The sequence below is a fragment of the Sminthopsis crassicaudata genome, chromosome 4 (genome assembly GCF_048593235.1).
Source record: "Sminthopsis crassicaudata isolate SCR6 chromosome 4, ASM4859323v1, whole genome shotgun sequence".
Taxonomy (NCBI): domain Eukaryota; kingdom Metazoa; phylum Chordata; class Mammalia; order Dasyuromorphia; family Dasyuridae; genus Sminthopsis; species Sminthopsis crassicaudata.
Genome location: NC_133620.1, coordinates 442,740,829 through 442,766,579, shown reverse-complemented (window position 1 = coordinate 442,766,579; position 25,751 = coordinate 442,740,829). Strand labels below are relative to the sequence as shown.

Sequence of the window (25,751 nt, the reverse complement as noted above, 5' to 3'; positions counted from 1 at the left end):
CCACCTTTGGGCCCGCCTCTTTAGTCTAAGGTATCTTACTCGGTCCTCCCACCCACGCACACACACCCCCTTTTCTATTTCTGGATAGGCATGTTTTAGACACCTCAGTCGACTCCATAGGTTACTATGGGCTCGGTGGGGTCCTGAGCACCGGGGACGCGCGGAGGAAAATCCCCGGGAGGGAGGACTCAGACCCTGAAGCAGATAGCACACGTCGGAATCCGGTGCGGAGGAAGACTTTTTGTTTGTTCGGTCGCGGGGAAAAGTTGTGCTGGCTGGCCAGAGTGAAGGCGGCTCAAAGGCCCCCGCAGGCAGTGCTCAGGGCAGCCCCGCAGCCGGGGCCTGGTGCAGCCGCCGCCGCCGCCGCCGCTGCCGCCGCCGCCGCCGCTGCTGTCAGAGAAGCGGAGGCGGCCGATGGAGTCCGGGAGCGGCTGCTGCTGCTGAGGCGGCGGCGCCGGCGCCGGCGGCCCGACATCGACCCCACACCACGTCCCTTCTGCGGGGGTCCCCGCAGGTAAGGTGCCCCTCCCCCCTTCCCCTACTCCAGCGTTCCTCCTTTTCCCATCTCGACTCCACCACCCTCCTTCCTCACCCCCGGTCCGACCACCAAACTTGCCCCCCCTACCCCTGGGAGCACCTGCATATCAGGTTCCCTCTCAACTTTTCCCTCAAGCTTGGGGTCCTCCCACGTACTTTGCCTTCCTCCTCTCTTAGCTCCTCCCCCTAACTCTAGGGTTTCCCCCGTCCTCTTTCCTCCTCTCGAACCCACCCCCACTCACAATTTCTCCTTTGCAGGCTCGGGGCCCTTCCGCCCGCGTCCTTCTCCCCCCTTCCTCTTTTCCCCCTCTGCTCATCCCCGGCGCTCCCCTTCCTCCCTCGTTGTTTCATCTCCCTGTCACCGGGCTCCCTCCCAGGCCTGACTTCGCGGATAGATTTTGGCAGCTCCCCTCCCCCCGCGAATCGTTTCCGAAACACTTAGGAGATTCTCCCGGGCCGGCCCAGTCCGAGCGCTCCCGAGCAGTGGCCGCCGCCGATGACCTCCTCTCTTGAGGAATTCGGTGGGAATTCCTCTCGGTGTCTCGGGGCCTTAGCGATTGGGCTGCAAAGTGTGGGATCCCATTTACTGCGTCCCGGATATCCTCCGTCGCAGCCGTCCCCACCTCGCCGGCCCCTCGCACTTCGGGATCAAAGAACTAAACAATACGTGGTAGAAAGGTTCTGGTGATTTTCCTGGGCAGAACATTCCCCGAAAGCCTGCGGAATGAGGAGAACCGAACCGGGGGTGATTAACCAGCGTGTCAGACCGCCCGGGCTCGGGCAGGTGCATTTAGTAGGGCTGAAATTCCGGAGAAGCCTGGCCTTGGCCTGGGGGCAGCTGGGGGATGGAGCCCTGGGCCCGGGATCCAGAAGTTCGGATGTGGCCGGAACGTTTAGGAGCTGTGTGACCCTAAGCAGACCTCCTTAAGGCGTTTAGGAGCTGTCATGCTCCCTTGCAGGCTTGTTTCTAGTAGTGAATGACAGCTTTATAGAGTGCTTAGCACATAGTGGGTGCTTTTTTCCTTTCACTTCCTCAATTCAAAATGGATTGATACTGAATGGATTGACAGATCCGTGTGGATGAGGTTGTGGGAAGTTCGCTGTGGGATATTTAAGCTTTGTGGCTTTAAAGAGACGAGCGTTCTCTCTGTGGAGGCCGTGCCCTGCTCCAGGGGAAATTTTTTTTTTTTAATTTTATAAATTTTTTCGACAGTACATATGCATGGGTATATATATATATATATTTTACAACATTATCCCTTCCTTGTATTCATTTTTCCAAATTTTCCCCTCCCTCCCTCTACTCCCTCCCCTAGATGACAGGCAATCCCATACATGTTACATGTGTTACAGTATAACCTAGATACAATATATGTAGGTAAAACCAAATTTCTTGTTGCATGGTAAGAATTGAATTCCGAAGGTACAAGTAACCTGGGTAGAAAGACAGAAGTGCTAACATTTTTCCAGGGGAAGTTGCTGAGCTCACTGGAATAGTTTTGTTGCCCCCATGAGAGTGTGTGCAGCCTGTGTGAGCCTCTGAAAGGTAACCAGCATAACAAAGGAGCGTGGGACAGAGGACCGGGCCATGAGGACACAAGAGTCCTGCCTTCTGTTTGTGACTTGTTTGATCCCCAGAGTAACCTTAGGCAGATTAGTCTATGTGTAAGTCAGCTCTGTAATGGTTTAATAGCTGGGCTAGTTGTGGAACGGAATCTCACCCACCTTGTTTGTTTACAAAACATTTGGGGATTATAATCTAAAGGTATTTATTAATGGTAGTCCTGTTGTATTCCTGGGGGATTGCCTTCTCTCGGCTCTTTTATCAGATAGTCCGAGTTCGACAGACTATCAAATTAAGGTGGTTAAAAGAGAACCTCAGCTCCATTTTACTCCTCATCTACACCGTGGTCTTGACTAAACCCTCTCCCTGCCTGATCCACAAAGCCATGTTCCAGTATATGTGGGCTGAAGTGGAGGAGAGCCCCAGGTGAAACCTATTTGAGAGCGAAGCTGCTGCTGCTTTATCAGACACCTTTCTATCAGTCATGTTAGCAGAGAGAGATTTAGTATGGCAGTTGCCTGAAGATCATTGTTTTCAGGCACCTGGAAAGTCCCTACTCCTTCTGAGATAAAGGACCTAGCTTTTTAATCTTCTCTCCTGTCCATTTCTCAACTGGGAATGGCCTCGGACCTTTGTCTCAGGAACATTGATGATCTAGAAGAGTTTGAAACTTAAGATTCAAGTTCCCCTGCTCCAGTCTTTTTTCCCCCTCTCCCTTTTTTAAACTATTTCTTCCTCATAGGAAGAACACTTTCCCTGAGCATAATAAAGCTCTTGAGGAAGGGAAGAGAACCTCTCTTCTGGTAAGAGCTTTGATGGAAACTATATGGGAATGGAAGTCATCCAAATAACCAAGGTAGAGAGAGCTCAATTAGAAGAGGAACCAGGCTGATTTTCTTTGCCATGTGTCTTCTATTTGGTGCTCCAGAACTGTCTTTAGACTCTGCTAATACCAGCTCCTTGGCCCCATTCCCTCAGATGCAGCTCAAGGAGCTCCCAGCCTGATTCATCATTGATTCAGCCTCATTTAGCTCACTGCCATCCCTTCCCTTGAAGGTCCTGAGAGAAACTCTGCCCAGAGTTCAATATTCTGTTGAGACCAGTGCGGTGATTTTTGTTTGGTTCCTGAAAGAGCTTAAGCTTGCTTAACTGTATGGCCTGGAAACTGAATTGAAAGCTAGGAAAATGAGAGGCCCCAGCTTCCAACTTTAGCAGTGTAATACCAGGTGGACTGAAACTATCGCAAGTAATGTTAGACATAAGAATGATAGTGACCTAGAACTATTCATCTCATTTGATTCCCACAATAACTTTTTTTTTTATATATAGTTTTTATTTACCAGATATATGCATGGGTAATTTTACAACATTGACAATTGCCAAACCTTTTGTTTTAATTTTTCCTCTCCTTCTACCAGATGGCAGGTTGACCAATACATGTTAAATGTGTTAAAGTATAAATTAAATACAATATATACATATATGTGTATACACACACACACGTCCAAACAGTTTTGCTGTGCAAAAAGAATAGGACTTTGAAATAGTGTACAATTAGCCTGTGAAGGAAATCCAGAATTCAGGCAGACAAAATTAGAGGGATTGGGAATTCTATGTAGTGGTTCATAATCATCTCCCAGAGTTCTTTCGCTGGGTGTAGCTGGTTCAGTACATCCCTGCTCTATTGGAACTGATTTGATTCATCTCATTGTTGGAGAGGCCACGCCCATCAGAATTGATCATCATATTATAGTATTGTTGTTGAAGTATACAATGATCTCCTGGTCTTGCTCATTTCACTCAGCATCAGTTCATGTCAGTCTCTCCAGGCCTTTCTGAAATCATCCTGTTGGTCATTTCTTACAGAACAATAATATTCCATAACCTTCATATACCACAATTTATTCAGCCATTCTCCAATTGATGGACATCCATTCAGTTTCCAGATTCTGGCCACTACAAAAAGGGCTGCCACAAACATTCTTGCACATACAGGTCCCTTTCCCTTCTTTAAGATCTCTGGGATATAATCCCAGTAGTAACTCTGCTGGGTCAAAGGGTATGCATAGTTTGATAACTCTTTGAGCATAGTTCCAAATTGCTCTCCAGAATGGCTAAATGTATTCACAATTCCACCAACACTGTATCAGTGTCCCTGTTTTCCCACATCCCCTCCAATATTGCGCATTATCTTTCCCTGTCATTCTAGCCAATCTGACAGGTGTATAGTCCCACAATAACTTTTGAGGCAAGTGCTGTCATTACCCCCAACATGCAGATGAGGTACCTGGAATGAATAGTTTAAGAGATTCACCTACAATCCTATCTTAAGTACCTAAGGCTTTCTGATTCCAGGGCCATTTCTCTCTCTTTGGGCCCCTATAGCTCACAGACTCATAGGATCCAGAGACCCTAAGCTAGGAGAGCCTTAAGACATTTAGTTCAGTCTCCTACTTTTACAGACAAGATCACTGAGGCACAGGTAAGAATAACAATTTGCCCAAAATCACACGAAGTAGCACTCCTCCTCTTCCCCCCCCCCCCCTCCAATCATTTGTGGAAAGATTGTGGTTAGGAGATTTGGACCTGTCAGGAGACATCCATGGACTTAGCTCTGAAAAATCTGTAGCAGCAACTGTGACTTTTTAGCCTGCAAAAAGGAAGGAGGGTAGGGCTTGGGAAGTACACATTTTATTCAAGTATTTGAAAAGTTAGATTTGTTCTTTTATATCTTAGAAATAGGATTTGAAGCAATGTCTTCTGACTGCAGAACAAGTATTTTTTCCACTGTATCATCCTGCCTTCTATGAATGGAACAAGTAACTGCTAGTTCTGTTATATCTCTTTTATTGGTGTTCTGAAAAAAGGACAGAAAGACTTGTTTAGAGACAGAGTCTGGTATTAAGGACTTTTTTTAAAAGTTCAAACATGAAAAATGCAAGACCTTTACAAGTCTCTGAAATCTATTTGATTCCAGAAATGTTATGTACTTAGTGTGGGCAGAGCACTCTACTACTTGGAGAATGCAGAAATAAAACAGCTCCTACCTTCAAGGAGCCCATGTTCTGCTAGGGAGAGAACATGTTCAGAGAAGTATCAGGACCACTAGGTACAAGGAGGCCTAAAAGACCACCAGAAGTGGTCTTAAAAGCCATTTAACGAGAACTTGAATATCATAGATCAGGAAAGTAAGCTCAGAGAAGAAATGACTTGCCCAAATCTAGTACCCTTACCACTGTCCCACTAAAGAGAGGCATGATGAACAAATGGGTGGGAAGGCTGGTCCTGGGCTCTGGTACAGCTTCAGGCACAGACAGACTCTTAGTAAATGCATCAGTGGAGTAGGGTAAAAGAATAACTGAGTGTAAGAAAGTTTCTGGCTCCTTAGAGGCAAAGAACAGAGATGAGCCAGACAAGTGTGACCAACTTCCTTTTATTGCACGTGTACACATTCTTCCCTTTGCCCTGTAATAACCCTGGATGCTGACCCAGCTCACCAGTAATGGTAGCCCATGTTTTGTTGTCAGTACTCCCACCCCCAAGCCAGGGACTTAACCCGAAGAGCAAAGGCTTCTCCAGTTTCTTTTTATACCCAGTTCTCAAATCACTCAGGCTCCAATAAGTTTGAGGTAAGGAGCTTTTCTAAGCTGGACAATCTGAGCTTTAATGGTCAGATAGGAATGGGGATGGTCTGAACCTTGAAGCCACAGAAATTGCAAAACAAACTGGATTTTCTTCCCTCACTGGTTTTTTTTTTTTTTTTTTTTTTTTTTTTTTTTTCTTTTTCTTTTTCTTTTTCTCTTCCTTTCTGGCAGAGGGAGAGGATGGAATAAATAGAGTAGATTCAGGACTTGATGACCTAGTCCTTTCACAGACTGCCCTGTAATTGTCTTTTCTCTGCAAAACTGCCTCCTAGACATCCTAATTTTAATTTATCCTTTGTTATATTTGGGACTATGTTGAACTTTGGGGACCAGGCAATCCCCTACTCCTTTTGTCATTCCCCAAAATATGGGAACAATCTAAACATTCCCTTCTCCATATTTCCTCCATTGTGCCCAACTTCCCAGCCAGAGCACTAAAACTAGATCCTGAAATTCCTAAGTATCAGAGAAACTAGGAAGTTAATTCACTCCTTCATACCTCTCCCAAAATCCAGTTTAGAAAGCCCATCTCCAATGGGGAAGTGTCATGGGGAACCTTTTGTGCTTTGGTAGTAGTGAGTCTAGTTCCACACCCTTTGGCAAGCCTGATCTTCTAGAAGAGTTGAGAAACCTGAAGTCAGCAAAGAAGGTTCTTGGAAACTAGTGAAGTGAGGTCCTCAGCTGGACTCTGGGAGAAGATAGGGAGAGGCACATGAACCTCCTATCCTGAAAATTATACCTCACCTTCTCCCTCTCCAACCACTAATAAGGTTAAGCTGCCTTCTATTTGCTAAGCCTCTCAGTGAATGCTGAAACTTTGTTCAAGAAGAGAATAAAGCTCACTTTCACTAAAAGTTTTGGGGAGAAGATGAGCTTGAGGGAAGCATGGGATTTAAAGAGTCAATGAGGCAGGAAAAAGTAGGAGAGGGATTGTGAGAAAAGAAATGTAAATAATGATGTTGAATAAGAAACTCTTGGCTGTGTATCAGTTTCTTTTCTGGCCTAGAATGAAAACCATGATGATATAGGAGGCAAGGCAGGTGGTCCAAGCTGACCCAGAGTTACAGTAGAAAGTATTGAGAACCCTTCAAGAGGTATGGTGAGGAAAGATTGATGTTTTCTTATGCTTATGTTGTACAAGTACGAGTAGAGACAGATCCACACAAGTAGTAGTGCTGGTTATGCTGCTCAGAAAGCAAGGCCCCCAGGGGCCCTGCCCAGTTTTGGAAGAGGTCGAAGTAGAACTGTCAGCCCTAGTCTGCATCAGAATTAATTGACATCAAAAAGATCGTGGTTAAGAAATTCCTTGTCAGGAGGAATCCAAGAAGACCATGGACTTAGCTTTGAAAAATCTCTAGGAGAAACTAGAGATCTTTAGTTTGTAGAAGGAAAGAAGGTAGGGCATGAGGATCACACAATGTTTTTATTCAAGTATTTGAAAAGATAAGTTCTTTTTAGCTGTAGTCATCAAAACTTTAATCATTAAGTGGAAGTAAAAAAACTTCTTAATAGTAGAGCTTTCCAAAGGTGGAATGGACTGCTCACTAAGACGTGTAAGACCATTTGTTGGTTAGTTTGTAGAGATTCTTTTTCAGATAGAGGCTGGGATTAGAAGGTTCTGAGATACCCTCCAGTGCTGATTGATTGAATTGCCTCACAACTTGAGGGATATAGTAGACACAAATACAGACCAGAAATCCTCAGTCAAGTAGGAGTGAGCTTTCAGTGACTGCTTAGAGAGTCCAAGCTACCTCCAAGACCCTCCAAGACCCTCCAAATATATATGCCTCAGCCTGGGCTTAAAAGTTACTGCTAATACTTAGAATTCACCTTCATTCTGATCTTCAAATGCCCTCTGACTGGCCAATGTTATCTTTTTTTTTTTTTTTTTTTTTTTTTTCTGAGGCTGGGGTTAAGTGACTTGCCCCAGGGTCACACAGCTAGGAAGTGTTATAAGTGTCTGAGACCAGATTTGAACTCAGGTCTTCCTGAATTCAAGGTTGGTGCTCTATCCACTGCGCCACCTAGCTGCCCCCTCAATGTTCTTTTAATGTACCATAGTCTTAGTCCGTTCGTGGACTTGTAACCATTGCTGACTACTTCACTTTGTGGTTCTCCAATTTCTACAAGGACCTAACTAGTATCTTTAGTTGTAGAGAAGTCTAAAGGATGATTCTGCTTGAGGACCAGAGAGGGAAGAAGCAGTAAACTGATCTGTCTTTCTTCCTTGAGACTTTTCCCAGGGATCTCTCTAGAAGAAAGGTCTGGATCATGGGAATCTCATTCTTTCCCTCCCCCCCACAAGTTTTACAGGCAAGATTCTTAGCCCTGGTGGTGGTTGATTTTTGGCACCCCCAAAATATTACTACTGATATTAAGAGAAAGCTTTTCAACCCCAGATTCTTAATCATTTCAATAAAAAATAACATAAATATGCCATCCAGCTCCTTCAGGAGTAGGGGAGGGTGTCATGAAAGCAAACAACAGGAAAGCAAAGTGAAAGACTGAGAATCATTATTCTAGAATGCTTTTCTCTTAACCCGGCCTGGTGTGGTTTCCGATGGCCTTCAGAGTTTACGGTCTAAAAAGGGCAGGTAAGAATACACGTGGAATCAATAAGAGATCTATCTGAACCTTAATGAGGGGTTGTGGGAGGAGTGATAAGGACAGCTTCCTAGAGAAGACAGAACTACTAGTGTCAGTTCCACAAACCTTAATTAAGCATCTGCTTAAATTACTATAGTGACAAAGTTGAAAAATAACAAGTCTCTACTCTCCAAGAGTTTATTATCAAATTTCAGGTGGGGTGAGGTGAAGGTGAAAACATGTATGGAAATGAGTGTAAAACATGTTTTAAAATGATCAAGTGTGTAGGAGAGATCAGGCTCCGTGGCTTGAGGGAAGAGCTATCATTTCCTCCTTAATAGAGTAAGGAATGACTTCATGGAAAAGAGGATACCTGAACTGGGGCTTAAAGGAAAGAGAATGTTATGAGTAGAAATCGGAGGTCAAGGAATCTGTTACAGGTAAAAAAAAAAAAAAAAAAAAAAAAGTTTCTAAAACATGATATATATTTAGGCTTAGAAATCTGAAGTTTAAAGAAATGCCCCAAAGGGACAGGGCACAGAAGGGATGAATGGGAAGGACAGAGAATAAACTTTGGAGAGATAAGAACGGTGTCTGCCTTTAAAGTGGACCCAGTCTAGTTAGAGAAACAATGTATGTACACCTGTGAAAACATTGTAAAAACTTTTACAGAGCAACATGTTAGCAAAGGCAGTTTCTGAACCTAGTGCACACTAACTACATTGAGAGAAAGTAAAAGGAGTATTGAGTGTAATGTGGGCAAAATCAAGGAGGTAATGATGTTCCTGCTAAGTAATGCTCAGTGAAGAAAAGCAGATTCTAGGGAGAACTTCATGGAGTTGGAAGTTGGAATACACTAGGAAGGTGGAAAACTGACTGGTTTATGTTTGTTTTTCCTGTCCTTTCCCAGCTTGGAAGTGCTGTGTCCGGCTGTGGCCATGGGAGACACAGCCGTGGAGCCAGCCCCACTGAATGCCTCTTCAGAGCCCACTCCAAGCCCACCAGGCAATAACGGGGGTGCCCTACTCAGTGTCATCACTGAAGGGGTTGGGGAGCTGGCAGTCATTGACCCAGAGGTAGCCCAAAAGGCTTGTGAGGAAGTATTGGAGAAAGTAAAACTTTTGCATGGTGCAACCAGCTCTCCAGAGGCCCCCCACCTTGAGCTTGTCAATGGAGACAGCATAGGCAATGAACTTCGCTGCCTAGATGAGCCACCCAGCCGCATCCAAGAGGAGGATGAGGTGGGGACCTCTAGCTCAGCTAAAGGGGCGAGGAGGCGGCGGCAGAACAACTCGGCCAAGCAGTCGTGGCTGCTGAGGCTGTTTGAGTCAAAGCTGTTTGACATCTCCATGGCCATCTCGTACCTGTACAACTCCAAGGAGCCTGGGGTTCAGGCTTACATAGGCAATCGGCTCTTCTGTTTCCGCAATGAAGATGTTGACTTCTATCTGCCCCAGCTGCTAAACATGTACATCCACATGGATGAAGATGTGGGGGATGCCATCAAGCCCTACATTGTGCACCGCTGCCGCCAGAGCATTAATTTCTCCCTTCAGTGCGCCCTGCTCCTTGGAGCCTACTCTTCGGACATGCATATCTCCACCCAGCGACACTCCCGTGGGACCAAGCTCCGCAAGCTCATCCTTTCAGATGAGCTGAAGCCAGCTCATCGAAAGAGGGAGCTGCCCTCTCTGAGCCCAGCTCCTGACACAGGCTTATCCCCCTCCAAAAGGACTCACCAGCGCTCCAAATCAGACGCCACTGCCAGCATCAGCCTCAGCAGCAATTTGAAACGTACAGCAAGCAACCCCAAAGTGGAGAACGAGGAGGAGGTAAAATGCAAGGATTGGGTCAGGAACAATGGTGTGTGGGGCTGCATGGGGAGAGGGCTTCTGCCTGGGGGTGGTATTTCTCATATCCTCTTCCTTCCTCAAATCTTCCATTTCAGTCAGGGCCATGGAATTTTTAGAGCTTGAAAAACTGGAAAGTATTTAGTCTAGCTTCCTCATTTTATAGATGAAGAAAGTGGACACTCTTGCATACTTAGTTAATTTGCACAAGGTCACCCAGTTAGTGAGCAAACCAGGTCTCCAGACTCTCAGGCACTTGCTTTTTCTGCCATGCTTTCAGCCTATTCACTTCTTGGTTGGAAGCTCTTGGAGGCCATGATTGTGGAGAAAGAGTTTCTGGTGGCAGGGATTCCTTCTTGTCTCCACTCTTATAAGGTCTGGGTTGTCTGCTTAACATCCACAGGGAATGGCAGAGTCTGTTGGCAAATGAAAAGAACACTTTTATCACAGATGTATATCATGGGTGATGTAGAAAGATGTTTAAGAGCATCAGCTCGTTCTTCTGGCCTTCTGTCACATAATTGCTGTCACACAATTTCCCTCCTTGTAGATTCAAGGACAAATTTCATTTGTTATTTCAACATTCGATCAGAATGTCCTTAGCTCTTAGATGATAAAGTGAGGATGAAATACCTAATTTCACATTTTACGTCTGAGAAGGAATTAGATATAGGTAAGCAAGCTAGATGAAAGCAGTTTTTAGGAGCTCTCGGTGTAAGACTAGAGACATGACAGCCAAGAGAAGGAGGCTGGGAAATGACATTATTGGGATAGGTATGTGGCCTAAAGATGAAGAGCCTGTATCAGAAATCTAAACTTACCTTCTAGTACCCAACTGGGTAAATGGCAGGGGAAATTACCCCAGTGGACAACCAACTGTTGGTGACCTGGGGTCCCAGCCAGACAATGATGCCCCAGTTCTCCACCACTGACTCACCATTGGCTGGGATCCCAACCTGGCTTCCAGCCCAGTTTGGGAAGGAAGAGAAAAAAGACTAAGGAATCGGCCCTTGTTGGAAACCCCATGTGGCTGGGGTCTTGGCATATGCCCACATGGGGGAGTGCCACATCCCATGTTTCTGATAACAGTAAGGATCCTTTCAACTTGTCTTGGGTTGGGAGGCAGGAAGGAAATCTGCAAAGCCTGATCTAAAACCTGCTATCTCTGGGAATTAGACTTTATAGGCCAGTTTGTCCTTGATCATGTCCTTGACCTGGAGTGAGGCAGAGATTCTAGTCCAGAATCATTTCCCAGAGACCCCCTTCTGGGACCGTCACCTGTCCTTTCTGGCCATGGAAACAGCCTTTGGACAGAAGTTATCCCTAGTATCTATATCCCCATGACCATATTCTTTTAAGATAGAACTGTTTCCTTCCTTATTGGATGCTGAGCTAGTTAGCATCAGTTATGAGGGTAGTGGATGCTCTAAACCACACCTGGGATAGGGACCACCTGCCCTCAAGGAGTTGCTATGTTCTAATAGGCAGAGACTATACAAAAGGGAGTATTATGGTTAGGGAAGTTATAACTCCTCTAGGGAGTTATAAGTAGGGATGGAACTATGGAAATTTCTGGTACACTCTTTCTGTAGTAACCTTAATTTTGACTTGATCAGGTAGCTGTGAAATGAAATGAAAGGATGCAGGGGCAAGATTGTAGATCTAAGAAGAGCCCAATAAATTCCAGGCCTTTTGACCTCAGGGAGTTCAAAATCAGATAGAGATTTTAGACTCTGTTCTTTTATGACTATCCCCAAAATTCTTCAGAAGTCTCCTGGGGCCACTTTATAGGCCTGGCCTTTTCTCCCCTACTTGTACAGCTCCTGTTTTAAGGCTGGACACATTTTGACTTTGGGGCTGGTGCCCTTTTTCTTGCCGGTCCTGTCTAGGCAACTTGTTAAGACCAATTCTTGTGGGCAGTTGGGTCAGTTCTTCCAGGTAACTCATTTTCCAGAATTGGCTCTCTGTCTCAAAGGTCACTATATCTTGGGAGAGGGAAGGGGATACCAGATCTCCAAACACTTGCAGGTTATCAAATACTAAAAGGATTAGACATTTGATTCCATTGTCCTTCCTGGAGGGAAATGTGATCCAGAGAGTAAGAGACCGGATACTTAGAACTATAACCAGGACTTTTCCTCTTTTTCCTTTATCATTTATTGATTCATTCAGCTAATTCAGCAAACATTTATCAAGTACCTACCATACATAGAGCACTGTGTCAGTATTGTGACAACATAAAAATGAAGAGAAAAATCCTGCCCTGGAGCAATTTTTGGTTCAGTCATTTGTCATGACCAACTCTTCATGATCCCATTTGAGATTTTCTTGTCAAAGATACTGGAATGTTTGCCATTTCCTTCTCCAGCTCATTTTACAAATGAGGAAACTGAGGCAAACAGGGTTATTGTTCAGGATCACACAGCTTGTAAGTGCCTGATGCTGAATTTGAATTTAGGTATTCCTGATTACTCTCAATGTCCACTCCTAGAGCTTCTTGCCCTTGAGGAGCTTGTAGTTTATTTGGCAGAGTCTCATTGTCTGGGAGAAGGGGTTATTGAACTCCCTTTCTCCCTTTGCCCTTCCCCCTTCCCTCTCCCCCCAGCTTTCAGTTTCCATTTCTGCCCAATCGAATATCCTTCCCTTATCTTCACTACCCATCTCTTAATTCCAATGAGGATTATGTAAGGTAGGGTTGTAGAACAGACTTCAGAGACTTGGAACTTAGCTTCCTTCACCTCCTTTTCATAGACAGTCACAAGAAACTGAGCTAAGTAACTTTCTTCAGCTGCTAACCACCAGGCAATTTTCTTTCCCATTTCTGACTACATCAGTTCCTCTACCACCACAGTAGCAACATTTTTGGTCCATCTGTTTAGCTTTCTTGAGACTACCTTAACCTTTGTACAGAGAAATCTGTTCCATGTCATTCTGGGAGCGCCAGCCAGCCTGCCAGCATGATATTGTTCTGATGTCAGCCTCTTGACCCAGCCCTGCTCCCTGGAGCTGACTCAGTAAAGACAGGAGGTCATCATAACCCAGTGGAAAAACCTTCCCCATGGGGTGTCCCCGAAGCAGAGTAGGAATGGGGGAGATGAGACGGATGGGAGGTGCAGAGGCAGGCTGTTCCCAACAAGGTTTGTGTACAAGCCATTCTATCGCTGATAAAAGGAGGCCTCAAAGTTTGTGCTTTAGGGCTCTCACCACCTCACCAGCCCTCCCTTCAGCCTGGAGAAGGGTTATAAAAAGGTGAGATTTCTAAGGTTGACTTCCCTATGATCTCCTTTGTTCACTTTCCCTCAATGTTCCCCTCACTTCCCCACCCTCCTACCTTCTTCACCACTCCTTAGGTTCTCCAAGGAAAGAGGCAACAGTTGGGACAATCTTCAGATTAGAATGGGGCAGCTCAATACTCAAGTAGAATTTGTTGAGTTAAATATTCAAGTAGAAATTAAACTTTAATTCATCTTTGCAGAGGAGGGAAGAAGTGGGATTCTGTCCCTTAAGCCCAGGCTTTGGCCTGTACCCCCGCTTCTTCCCCCCTTCCAAAGCTCTGGCAGACTCATTGTGGGGGTGCCATCCTGAGGGGCCACTGGGGCTTTGTGAAAGAGGAACCATCCTCATTCTTCCCATCCCCAGCCTGGTCCTGGCTGAACCATAAAGGGGCCTCCTTAGAGCCCCCAGAGCTTGGAAAGAGAGAGACTGTCTGGGACTGGGATTTCAAGCTGTAACTTGGCAGCTAGGAGCAAAATCCAATCACCTGGTGAGAGTAGTCAGTGCAGGTGTAGTAACTAGCACTTAGCGCTGAGTAGACTAGAGAGGACATGATGGTTCGTTTGTCCTTTGCTTCCTCTGGCATCCAGTGTGGTGAGGAGTCTGTGATGATTCATCCATCAGCTTGTACACTCGGCTCTTTTTCTTCACCGTATCCCCTCAAGACTACAGTAGAACTGGAGAGCCCTAATTTGAGGACCATGTATCTTGCAAAGCCTGGCCTTAATTAGGAGTTGGTATTTGGGAAACCAGTGAGTGTCAAGGCCTTGGCAGATAGTGTTAGTCTAAGGAGAGCTGCCGCTTCTGGGACTCAGATCTGGATTTTTGCTTTGAAATAAGGGGCGATTAAGTGAGAGAGGAAAAAAGATAGCACAACGGGGAGACGTGCTGCCCTTCCACAAACCATGTTGGTCATTTGTCCCTTTCTCTGATTCCTTCAGGGTTTGAACCTACCTCGTCATTTCCCGAACAATGATAGCGTTAGGGTCAAACTCCATAACCAGGTTTAATTATTTAAAGAAAAACACAACAGTAGAGATATGAAAGAGAAGTGGTTGTAACCAAAGTTGGAGCTAAATTCTTTGCCTTTTTCTCTCTCCCTTCCCCCTTCCCCTCCCCCTCTCTCCCCCTGCCCTCCCGGCCCCTTTCCCAGGAACTCTCCTCCAGTACCGAGAGTGTTGATAAATCATTCAGTTCCGTAAGTGGGGCCAGGCTGGGGCTGGGTGGCTGACTCCCCATGTCCGCCCATGGCAGCATTTCCTCTCCGTCCCCAGATCTCCTTTTAGTATTTTTACCTTTGCCTCCATGCCAAGGTCAGCTTTTAAAAGACTCCTTCCCACCTGTCCCCACCCCCATCTCAGGGTCCCAGACCCTTACTGACTCCCCTGACAGAGAGGATCTACCTTTCACCTTGCTGCCATTTGTCCTGAGCCCTGGCTGAATTGTGCCCAGTTCTTTTTTCCCACAGAGGTTAATGAGAACAGGGGGAACTGTCCTTTTTATCCATCCCAGGTCTCTGGAACAAGCTTCCTAGAGATATTGGTGGGAATTGGTTTTTGGAGCTAGTGCTAGAAACTACTTGGCAAAAATGTGTGTCCTGAAAAGGATTCTTCTTCCCCATGTCCTTCTCCCTCCCCTGGCTTATTTCTTCCCCCTCACCTGGGGCCCTCCAAGGAGCACCCAGTACATATGAAGAAAGGACTTTGTCTAAAAAGAAACGTTTGTTTGCCCACAGACTATTTCTCAACTGCAACTTCATTTCTTATAGGTCCTTAACTCTTGTTTTCCCAGTTTATTAACAAGAATGTTTCTTAGGCCTCGTCTCTCTTGCCTTATCTATCTTGCCATAAGTCCCTTTGGTTTACATTCCAGTGCATTCCCTACCCCCAAGAGTTTTCCAGGATCAAAGACCCTGCCTCTGGGCAGAGACGTGAGAGGAAATGCTGGGGCCTCTGGGAGTTTGAATGATTTTTTTTTTTTTTCCATTTTGGTTTTGGGGTTTTTCTTTTTTTGTTTTTTTGTTTGTTTGTTTGTTTTTTTCATTTTGATTTTTTTACTTGTCTCTCCAATCAATTTTCTGTGTTCTGTGCCATTCCTTTCTCATTCATGATTCCTGTCTCCCCTTTGAAGTGACATGTATCACATAATCAGCCAGTCTGGGTGATTCTACTGAAGAGTCCTACCCTCTTTTCTGAGATGACTACTTGAACATAAAGTCCAGGGTAGGGAGGGTCTTTCTCCTTGAGGGACCCCATCTGGGTAGGGGTGAATTTCTAAGTTCATTCTTCCTTTCATCCTTTTTCCCTCACTGGATGTTTGGGGGTATCTTTGAGAACAGGAAGCCCCCACTCTATTTTATTCCTCATGTTCAGCATTCAAAATTCATGAAAAGAACTGAGTTTAGTTAGTCCTTGAGTGGGATTCCTGAGAATCTCCTAGTCTTAGTGGATATGTACCAAGTGCCTTTCCCGAAAAGGTCAGTCTTGTAGTATTTATTAAGTGAGAAATTCTAATTTGGGGAAAAAAGTCTGGTAAGTGAAATGTTATTCATATGAAGGAGTAGCCTGTTGATAGTGAGTGAAATCAGTCAATAAACATTTATTAAATGTCATCTATGCACCAAGCACTAAACAGATAGCATAGGAATCTGAGCTGGTGGTCTTGATAAACTCTTCCCCTGGTGTAAAAGCCAACGCTAAAGAATCCCCTTTTTGTTGTCTAGCCTAGTCCATCTCTTCCTACCCAGACTACCCCTGCCTCTTTGGGGAGATGTCTGGAATATCCTTCACCAGGGTATGGAAAGCTTCTTAAATATTGGATGAGCCATTTCTGGACCTGGGCAGAACTGGATGGCTTGAGAATATGCTGTTTGTGCCTCTGGATCAGGGCTGGAGAGGGGAGGGCAGAAAACTTGGTTTCTCCTCAAAAATCGAGAGTAAGTCAACAGGTCAGCCCTTGGGTCAAGGCTTTCTTGGTCCTCCTTCAGCTGCTACTGCTTTTCCCCAGTGATTTTTCACCCATTAAACAAATTGTTCCCTCCCACCCTTGCATGTTTATTGCTTGCATGTGGAGTGATGGGAGGGAGAAGGGAAGGGAAGAGTATCATTTGCAAGAGCTTGAGGTGGGATTTGGGGAAATATCCATTTTTACTGAGGAAATATTCACCAAAATCTTCTTGTTACAATCCTCTAAAGAACTGGTAGGTGCCAATCACCTCCATAGATGCTCAAGAGAGTCAAGTATCCCCGTAAGTCAGAATGAGGAGATTGCTTAGTGAGAAAGAGGTACTTCTCACTAAAGTTCTGGAAAACCTCAGACACCTCTCAGCATACCCTCTCTCTTTTATACACTGTATCTTGGGGATATCTGCTAAGGACTTTTAGAACACTGGGAGGGGCCTGATATTCCCTCTAACTTTTCAGAACCTCCACAGGAATCACTGGGGTGATGGGAAGGTTGTACCATTGGGCCAAAAACCATCTCCCAAAACCTGCTGCTCCCTGGAAACCAGGGAACTTTGGCCTCAGTCGATTGAAAGAGACTTTGATAAATGGGGCTTGTATGGCAGCTGTATAACTCCCTCCTATCTCTTACCCTGATACTTCATAGCCGGTCAGACTGGCTCCTGAGCGAGAGTTCATCAAATCTCTGATGGCAATTGGCAAGCGACTGGCAACGCTGCCCACCAAGGAACAGAAGACCCAGAGGCTGATATCTGAGCTGTCCCTACTCAACCACAAGCTCCCTGCCCGAGTCTGGCTGCCAACTGCTGGCTTCGACCACCATGTGGTTCGGGTACCCCACACCCAAGCAGTAGTCCTCAACTCTAAGGATAAGGTAGGTAAGCTCCCACTTGTCCCCCCACGCCCAGAAGCCGACCTCACTCGCTCCTTTTTATTCAACAAAATCTGCTAAGCAGCTTGTATATGCAGAGCATTGTTGCTAGTCACATGCAGAGCTTAGATAAAACCTGGGGCCTTCTCTCAGAGCTTAGCCTTTCTCTTCCAGTGTTTGCTGTTTGAAAGTCCTAAGGTAAGCCCTGGGTAAGGAGCTTCAGTCTTCCACTTGGGTTTAATTTGGAAAAGCTTATAGGAGGCAGGCTTGGATTTGAGGGAAGAGGGAGCAGGGAGTTGAGAGCACAATAGATGGAAAATCCCTGTAAGAGCTAAGAACAGCCAGACTGTCCCACCTATACATTTACTATTCTAATTGACATAGAACCTTCAATTTGCAGAATTCTACTTCTGCAACATAGATCACATGCATTTCTTTTTTCTTTATTTATTATAGCTTTTTATTTGCAGGACAATGGGTTATTTTTCAGCACCGACCCTTGCAAAACCTTCTGTTCCAACTTTTCCCCTCCTTCCTCCCACTCCCTCTCCTAGAAGGCAGGTAGACCAATACATCTCATGCATTTTCATACTTGAACTTCAAAAAGTTTGGGAGGTTGGGAGAATAGGGAGTTTGAATCTCACAGCAACGGCTAAATGAAGGTTGGGGAAAGTTGAAATGATTTGTCCAACCTCATAGTAATTTGCTAGCAGAGTTATTGGCAGGACCTGCGGTTCTCCAGCCTTGTCCCATGTTCTCGCTCCTATTCCATACAGATTCTGTTTCTTGCACCCAAGAGCATGCTGTGTCCTCTGACTGAGCTCAGAAGGCTAGGGATGTCACCAAAACAGCCCATTATGGCTGCCACCCAACAGTTTTTCTAAGCCTTTTTTGGAAGCTATTACATTTCCTGACCACTATTACTTTTCCGGGTAATGAGTTCTATAAATTCAATATATGTTAAATATAGAGTCAGAGTGTTTTACATTTGCTCCTTTTAATAAATGTTCCCGGCTTGCATGTTTCCACCTTTGAGGAATTCTAATTTCTTTAGTATTTCCTCACACAACACCTCCTCCCCTCTCTTACATCATTTGAATTGCCTTCCCCAATCTTTAATCCACTTCAGTTACTCTTTTCTCGAGGTTCAGGGATCAGAATGACTTACTAGGATTTCAAGAGAGTTTAATTTGTTGGTTTTGTTCCTCACACACTTATTGAAAAATGCTATTTTGTTGGCGTATGGGGGTGCTGCTGCACACTGGGCCAATGTCTTCAGGGATGTTTGCCCAGCTCATCATTCAGGGCTTTAGTTGGAATGAATTTTCCCTGACTCCATTATTGACTCTTTTAACCACCTATGTGTTCCCCCACTTTCTGAAGCCCCCCGCCCCCGCTTGGGCCTTGCCTTTTGATACCTCAGAGAGTTCCATCTCATTGGAACCCTTGAGACTTTATTGTATGCTCCTTCTTCCAGATCATGGGATTTAGAAGCAGAAGGGACCTTCAGGCAACTAGTCCAACTGCCTCATTTTAGAGATGAGGAAACTGAGTCCCACAAGGCTAAGTAATTTCCCGAACGTCACAGGTCAGAGGAGCAGAGCCAAGCCTTCAGAGCTCCTCCTGCTCCCACCCAGCCATACTGCTCCCCCCTCCTCTCAACTCCAGGACAGAACACAGATGACGAGCATCCTAGTCATCCGGGGAGGCCCCTGGGGCAGGAAAGGGGACAGGAGCAGGCCACCTGAGCCCCCTGCTCTTCCTCCAGGCACCCTATCTCATTTACGTGGAGGTCCTTGAGTGCGAGAACTTCGACACCACCAGCGTCCCGACCCGGATCCCAGAGAACCGGATCCGCAGCACGCGGTCCGTGGAGAACCTCCCCGAGTGCGGCATCACCCATGAACAGCGGGCGGGCAGCTTCAGCACTGTCCCCAACTACGACAACGACGACGAAGCCTGGTCTGTGGATGACATCGGCGAGCTCCAGGTGGAGGTGAGAGGCCCACAGGGCCCAGACCAAGATAAGGCCTCCCTGAACTGGTGAGGGAGGGGCTGCTGGGACTGACATCCCCCCCTCCCCCAGGGTTCAGGGAAGGGGGGAGGAGGGACTTGGCAGACAGCACATGGGGACAGTGCAGATGCAAGGTCACAAGCATCCGGGTTCAGGATGTTGATGGGAGAACCCCAGAGGAGGTTAGCCACAGGGGCAGTGCACAAGGCCAGGCCAGGAGAGTCTGGGCTGGACTTGGTTATCAAGATGGACAGATAGAAGCATCAAGGAGCCTGCCTGGAGCAGGGATCCAGAGGGCCCGTCGCTGCACACCAAGGCCAGGCTGGGCACAGAGCAGGTGGCTCCCAAGCCCACCACCCTCACGCTGAAGTGGGAAAGTTCGGTGGGTCTTCTCTGTGCTGAGGGCTGGGCCAGACACTGGCAGACAAAAACAAAGAAGGCCCTGCCTCCAGAAGCGTTCATACCTGAGAGTTAATGAGCAACCCAGTGAGGCCGAGTGGCAGGAGGAGGAGCAGGGCTCTGGGCAATGGTGTTGACATTGCCCAAGGGTGGGGGGAGCAGCCCGGCCCTGGCAGACAGTGTGAAAGCACCAGAAAGTGGCCTCTGAAGTAAGCAGCTTAGGACCAAACTATGGTTTCGGGAGGTCAGTGATGGCCACAGTTGACTTTCATGCCTGCCCAGGCTGTTAAGAGTAAGGCTTTGGGCACTGAGGAAATTCAGAGGGGAAGTGGATGATGCCTGCCTCAGGAACCTCTCAGCCTTATGAAGAAAAAATGGTCCCTGTTGTGGCTCATACCCCACTGCCAAAGGGATGTGAAAAGAGACCACAGTGGGATTGATGTGGGAGTCCGGAGCAAGGTCTGGAAGGGCCCAAAGATCAGGGTGAGAAGGAGGGGAGAGGAGAGGGGTCCTCTGCTTCCTACGGCTACCTCTCCCTTCCCCCCCAGCTCCCTGAAGTACATGCCAACAGCTGTGACAACATCTCCCAGTTCTCTGTGGATAGTATCACCAGCCAAGAGAGCAAAGAGCCCGTGTTCATTGCAGCAGGAGACATCCGGTACGACCACCCCAAGAGCTCTGCCCTTTCTCCCTTGAACCTCTCCTTCCCTTAGAGATGACCTGCCATCTGGGGGCCACACAACTGGCCATTTTCATTATACTCTCTCACTCATTGCCTGTGTCAGCCCCAGTCTCTAACCATGTCCTAGTTCTAAGTTTAGTGCTATCCCAGTCTCTTGGATTTTTAAAAACATTCTTGTCTGGGCCTGACTGAGCCAGAAATGGGCCAGGGCCAGTCCTGTAAATGTCAGCTCCTGAACTGTAGTATGGGATGGCTTTGTCTCCTGCCAGACGGCGCCTCTCGGAGCAGCTAGCCCACACCCCTACCGCCTTTAAACGGGACCCAGAAGACCCATCGGCAGTTGCCCTCAAAGAGCCCTGGCAAGAGAAAGTCAGGTGAGTGGATGCTGTTCTCACTGATTTTAGGCCAGGTCACTCCTTTGATCCCATCAAGATTCCCATTGTCCAGAGCCAGGCTTAGCCCGCATGCATCCCACCAGAGTCAGGAGTAGGTTTGATGGAAGTGGGGCACACCCGGGACTCCCCGAGGAGCTGGCTGCCTCCTCATCCTCCCCTCCCCCTTCCCTTATAGGCGGATCCGAGAGGGCTCCCCCTACGGCCACCTCCCCAACTGGCGGCTCCTCTCAGTCATTGTCAAATGCGGGGATGATCTGCGACAAGAGCTGCTAGCCTTCCAGGTGTTGAAACAGCTGCAGGTAAGGGGAGGGGAGGGGAAAATAAAAATGCCCAGCTTTGGGATGAAGAGAACATGGGCCTGGCTGCAGCTCCTGCCCTTGGGAAGATGGAGGAGACAACAGGGACCTCCTTTTGACACTACATCTTCCAAAGGAAGAGGAGTCATATTGGTTTAAGACCTTGCTGTTTTCCCTTCCTTAAAATTACTCCTTCCACACAAAGAACGTATGTAGGAGGGCCCCTCACACACACTCTCTCCCCTTGTACCAAACAACATCATCCTCCATTCCTGTGACTCTCTTTCCTTGTGTTTCCTGCTATGTCAGGGTCTCCTTCTCTGTTTTCCTGGACCTCTCTATCTTGCTTTTTTGGTCCCAGCAGGATCTTTGCATTGTTTCTAATGTTCCAAGATAATCTTGGTTAAGGCGATGGGCAGAGAAAAGGTGGCTAAGAAGGGATTCAGGTCTCTTCTCCCTCTGGCCCAGCTACCATTTTCCCAACTAGAGAGATGATGGTGACCCTCCTGTGTCCTTGTCTCTCCTCTCAGTCCATTTGGGAGCAAGAACGGGTGCCCCTTTGGATCAAGCCCTACAAGATCCTTGTGATTTCTGCGGACAGCGGCATGATAGAGCCTGTGGTCAATGCTGTGTCCATCCATCAGGTGAAGAAGCAGTCACAGCTCTCCCTGCTCGATTACTTCCTACAAGAGCATGGCAGCTATACCACCGAGGCATTCCTCAGCGCCCAGCGCAATTTTGTACAGAGCTGTGCTGGCTACTGTCTTGTCTGCTACCTCCTCCAGGTCAAAGACAGGTGGGTGACTGAGTCCCCAGATCCTCATCCTGCCTGCCTTCCGGAGTACTCTCAGCTTTGAGCCCCAGCCCCAACCTCTCACATATGCATATATCCCCCAGCCTGGGGGACCACCTAGACATCACTGCATCTCTGTCTGTTGGAATATACAGAATGCATCTGTGTTCCTGCTGGTTGTCCTGAGTATTGAGTAGTCTTAACAGATTCCAAAGACATTTTTCAGTGATTTGGGAAAGGAAACAGCCTGGCTTCTCTGAGCATGGGAGGGTCTGAAAGCAGAGGTGTGCTCTACAGAAACTTAATTTTCAAATCATCAGAGCCATGCAAACAAGCAGCATGCCAGATGTAGGGGAGGAGGATGATGTTTTTGCTAGAAAACCATTTTCTAGGCCAAAGCTCAGGATTTTGAGTCCAGTTTCCTGAAGCACAACCACAATAGGATCTAGCAGAGGGATGGCTGAAATGGATGGCTGTCTGCCCTTCCTGTTCCTGATTCACTTCCAGTTCTCTTAGAGAATGAGAGATTCCATTGTGGAACAAAAAAACCTAATAGCAGTCTGTTGAACTTTTTTTAAAAAGTGATGAGTGATCCAAATGTAGGAAAGAACAGGAAAATTATGGTGTTATTCAGGGAATAACCTGTGCTGGTTTAACATGCAGGGAACTCAATCAGAGTAAGATTGCACGGCTTTTTCTAATTTGAGCTCTGCTTGCTCTAGTCCTTTAGTGATTGGTTGGGCGATGAAAGGAGACCAGTTTCCCCTCTGGCCAGTGGGATTTGAGGCACCCCACCCCCTTGGCCTCCTTGGATACTAGCACTTTACTTAACAAAGGCCTTGCCTTGGCTGGGTTGTGTTATGCTGAATAGGTCTCTGCCTTCCCCACCTTGGAGTAATCTTGGCTCCCTTGTGGGACATTCTTTTGGAAGTCATTAAGACCTGGAATTTCTTTAATTCAAATGCCCTCCAGCAACTAAAGTGACTTGTAGGTCTAAAGATGTTCCCTGTTAATTTTTTTTTTTTTTAACTGAATATAAACATTGTGTTAGTGTTCCTGTTTCTGCAGCCCTTCAGACTTTGCTGCTGCTTATTATGGGCTGGCAAATCCAACCATGAATTTTATTAGAAAGTGTGGATTAAGCAAAAGGTTGTTCAGAGAGACTTTAAATGACTTCCCTGTGGTCTTTGTGTCAGTTAATCTTGAGGTTCCGAGACGGTTCAGACTCAGGGGTTATAATATAATATAATAACCAGGTGGTTATTGCTAAATAAGTGGGGAGTTTGTAACTTGAGTTTTCTCATATTAATAGCAACTTTGGACACTACGGCCTCTGCTGGCATTTTTTCCTCATTGAAGGGTACCTGCTGGTTGTGTGAGCTTCCAGGAGGACAGGGGAAGGCAGCCAGGAGTGGATTTTGCAGAACCTTTTTGCCCAGCACATGTTCACTTGGGGATCGGGGGTCACACTGACCCACAAGTACTTTGCTTCCTCCTTTACCTACCATCTTTATCTCCTCTCCAGGCACAATGGGAATATCCTTCTAGATGCAGATGGTCATATCATCCACATTGACTTTGGCTTCATCCTCTCCAGCTCCCCTCGCAACCTGGGCTTTGAGACTTCAGCGTTTAAACTGACCACAGAGTTTGTGGATGTGAGTTCGTAAAGCTAGTCTCCATCAAGCTCCCTGCAAGGAGGAGGGTGAATCTGGGGTTCAGTAAAGTGGAATGGAATGGCCCCCATAGCAAGAGGACGTGTGGGTGATTCTGGCCAATTTCTTATATAGCTAGTGGGCTGTCGCTCTGTGGGAGGGCAGGTGGAAAGAGTGGTGAAGGTCGGAGCTTAGTTGTGAGCTTCTTCCCTTCCCTTCAGAGCTGTGCTTCCCACTTACCCCTCCATTCTCCAGGTGATGGGAGGGCTGGATGGTGACATGTTTAACTACTACAAGATGCTGATGCTGCAGGGGCTCATTGCTGCCCGAAAACACATGGACAAGGTGGTGCAGATCGTGGAGATCATGCAGCAAGGTGGGGGCCCTTGGGCCGAGGTAGTGGAACAGGCCCCACCCTGCCGCATGGTGGCAGGTCCGAGAGCTTGAGTCCTGGCTGGTAGCTCAGGGGGAAAACGACCCCCACCTGCATACACCACCCCTCTCCCCACCTTTGGGCAGCCCTGGGTGTCCTGAGCTCCACCTAGTGACGGAGCCCTTCCATTTCTCCCCTGCTGCTTAGGGAGTCCAGGGCCCGGCCCCATCTCACTTAGAAGTCAGCAGCCCCATTCTGGTTCCGCTTCCAGTCCACAGCCCCTAGCTCCCAGTTATGTTCTCCCTCAGCTCTCTTCCTTTCTTTCCCGTCTGTCACCTGGGCCTTCTCTGCCCCAGCCTGCCTTTCCAAGCTCTCCCTCCTTCAGCAGTTGGCTCACCTTTTCCCTATCAATACTCAATTGGGCCACCCTGGCCACACCCCACAGGTTGCCGATGGTGCACGGGAGAGTCCCCGCCCAGCCCCGTAATGACGGTGGCCCAGGTCATCTGTGAGTGTCCTGTAGCATAGGCAGAGACTGCAGCCAGATAAGTGACCCAGATAAGAACCCCAGTTTTCCTTGCCTGGCTCATCACAGCCCAGGGGCCCCTCTGGCTCCCACCCGCTCCCGTTGGATACCTGTGCCTGCCCACTTAACTGAGAGGATGCCCTGGGGCAGGTCTCCCCTAGCTCTTCCCTTTTCCCCCACCCCACAGAACTGCACTGGAGCCTTTTGTCAAGACCCTTAGGCTTGGCAGCTGCGGACTCTCCCGGAACAAGAGAACAGGATTGGGGGGGTGGGGCTGGGGGAGGTGCTGACCCAGCTCAGAAGCAGGCCTGGTGCCTGTGGATGACCCCCATCCCCCCTCGCAGGCTCCCAGCTGCCCTGCTTCCACGGCTCCAGCACGATCCGCAACCTCAAGGAACGCTTCCACATGAGCATGACGGAGGAACAGCTACAGCTCCTGGTGGAGCAGATGGTGGACGGCAGCATGCGGTCCATCACCACCAAACTCTACGATGGCTTCCAGTACCTCACCAATGGCATCATGTGACGCCCTGCTGCCAGCCCCAGGGAGCAGCGGGGGTGGGGGGGGCAATGAGAGACTCCCTGGGAGGGTCAGCATCCACCCGAGGGAGACAAATGGTGAGAGTGCTAGGGAGGATCACGTGGTGATGAGGAGGAAGCTTGCCCCTGGGAGTGGAGGAGTGTGAGGGAGGAAGCTTATTGGGGTTTCCTGACCACCCCCATTTCTGACAGTATTACCACCTGTGACAAGCTCCAGGAGTCACTGCCCCCCCCCCAGAGGATGAGGAGATGCTAGAGTTTGGGGGAAAGGAAAAAGGGGACCTTTCTGGGGTCTGGGGGTTTTCCTTGGGCCCCCCCCAATCTTCTGGGTTACAGGGAGAGGAAAAGGGAGCTTGAGGAAAGGTGGGGGACTAGCCATTCCATTGGCCCACCGATCTCTGTCACCTTGTCCCTGGTGGAAGAGGATCACAGCACGTACCTGGCATTCCCCCTACTGAAGGGGGATCTGATTGTGGCCCCTCCACTTACAGTACCCCCATTGGAGAAGCAGGGAAAGGGAAGTAGGCCTCCTTTCTTGATGTGTGGGTCCAGTCCCCCATTCTGCCCCAGACCCAGGGGGTGGAGATAACCTGTGTCCGTTCTGACCCCACTCCCTCTGGCCTAGGGAAAATGCTCTCAATTTTTTAATTTTTAATTTTTTTTTTTTTTTTTTTTGGTTTGAAATAAAGTCCTTAGTTAGCCACTTGTGTTCTCCCTGAACTTGGTTAGCATGTGAGCAGGGTGGGGCAGCTGATGACCCTGGGTTGGTACCCCAGAGCTCCTATGGCTG

General features: G+C 47.5%; 1 protein-coding gene across 6 annotated transcripts; it reads left to right on the top strand.

Moving 5' to 3' along the window:
• The first annotated feature begins 109 nt into the window (after positions 1 to 109).
• Positions 110 to 25,664, top strand: PI4KB (phosphatidylinositol 4-kinase beta). 6 transcript variants are annotated; one of them, XM_074265385.1, is made up of 14 exons: positions 110 to 514; positions 9,242 to 10,163; positions 14,608 to 14,652; positions 16,177 to 16,389; positions 17,064 to 17,291; positions 19,057 to 19,284; positions 20,250 to 20,359; positions 20,653 to 20,757; positions 20,954 to 21,077; positions 21,605 to 21,870; positions 23,393 to 23,525; positions 23,778 to 23,898; positions 24,341 to 24,403; positions 24,766 to 25,664. In XM_074265385.1, the coding sequence occupies exons 2-14, from the start codon at positions 9,270 to 9,272 to the stop codon at positions 24,945 to 24,947; spliced, it is 2,712 nt and encodes a 903-aa protein (XP_074121486.1). In that variant the 5' UTR covers positions 110 to 514; positions 9,242 to 9,269; the 3' UTR covers positions 24,948 to 25,664. The 6 variants fall into 6 exon arrangements, with proteins under 6 accessions (XP_074121486.1, XP_074121489.1, XP_074121490.1 ...); XM_074265387.1 differs by lacking the exon at positions 16,177 to 16,389 and having other exon boundaries at positions 328 to 514; XM_074265384.1 differs by lacking the exon at positions 24,341 to 24,403 and having other exon boundaries at positions 328 to 514.
• Positions 25,665 to 25,751: the final 87 nt, after the last annotated feature.

Coding starts and splice junctions, on each gene's coding strand:
- PI4KB (XM_074265385.1), top strand. CDS start 9,270: ATGGGAGACACAGCCGTGGAGCCAGCCCCACTGAATGCCTCTTCAGAG. Junction 16,390..17,063: donor TTTCTCCTCAAAAATCGAGA/GTAAGTCAACAG, acceptor GATACTTCATAG/CCGGTCAGACTGGCTCCTGA. Junction 24,404..24,765: donor GACGGTGGCCCAGGTCATCT/GTGAGTGTCCTG, acceptor CCCCCCTCGCAG/GCTCCCAGCTGCCCTGCTTC.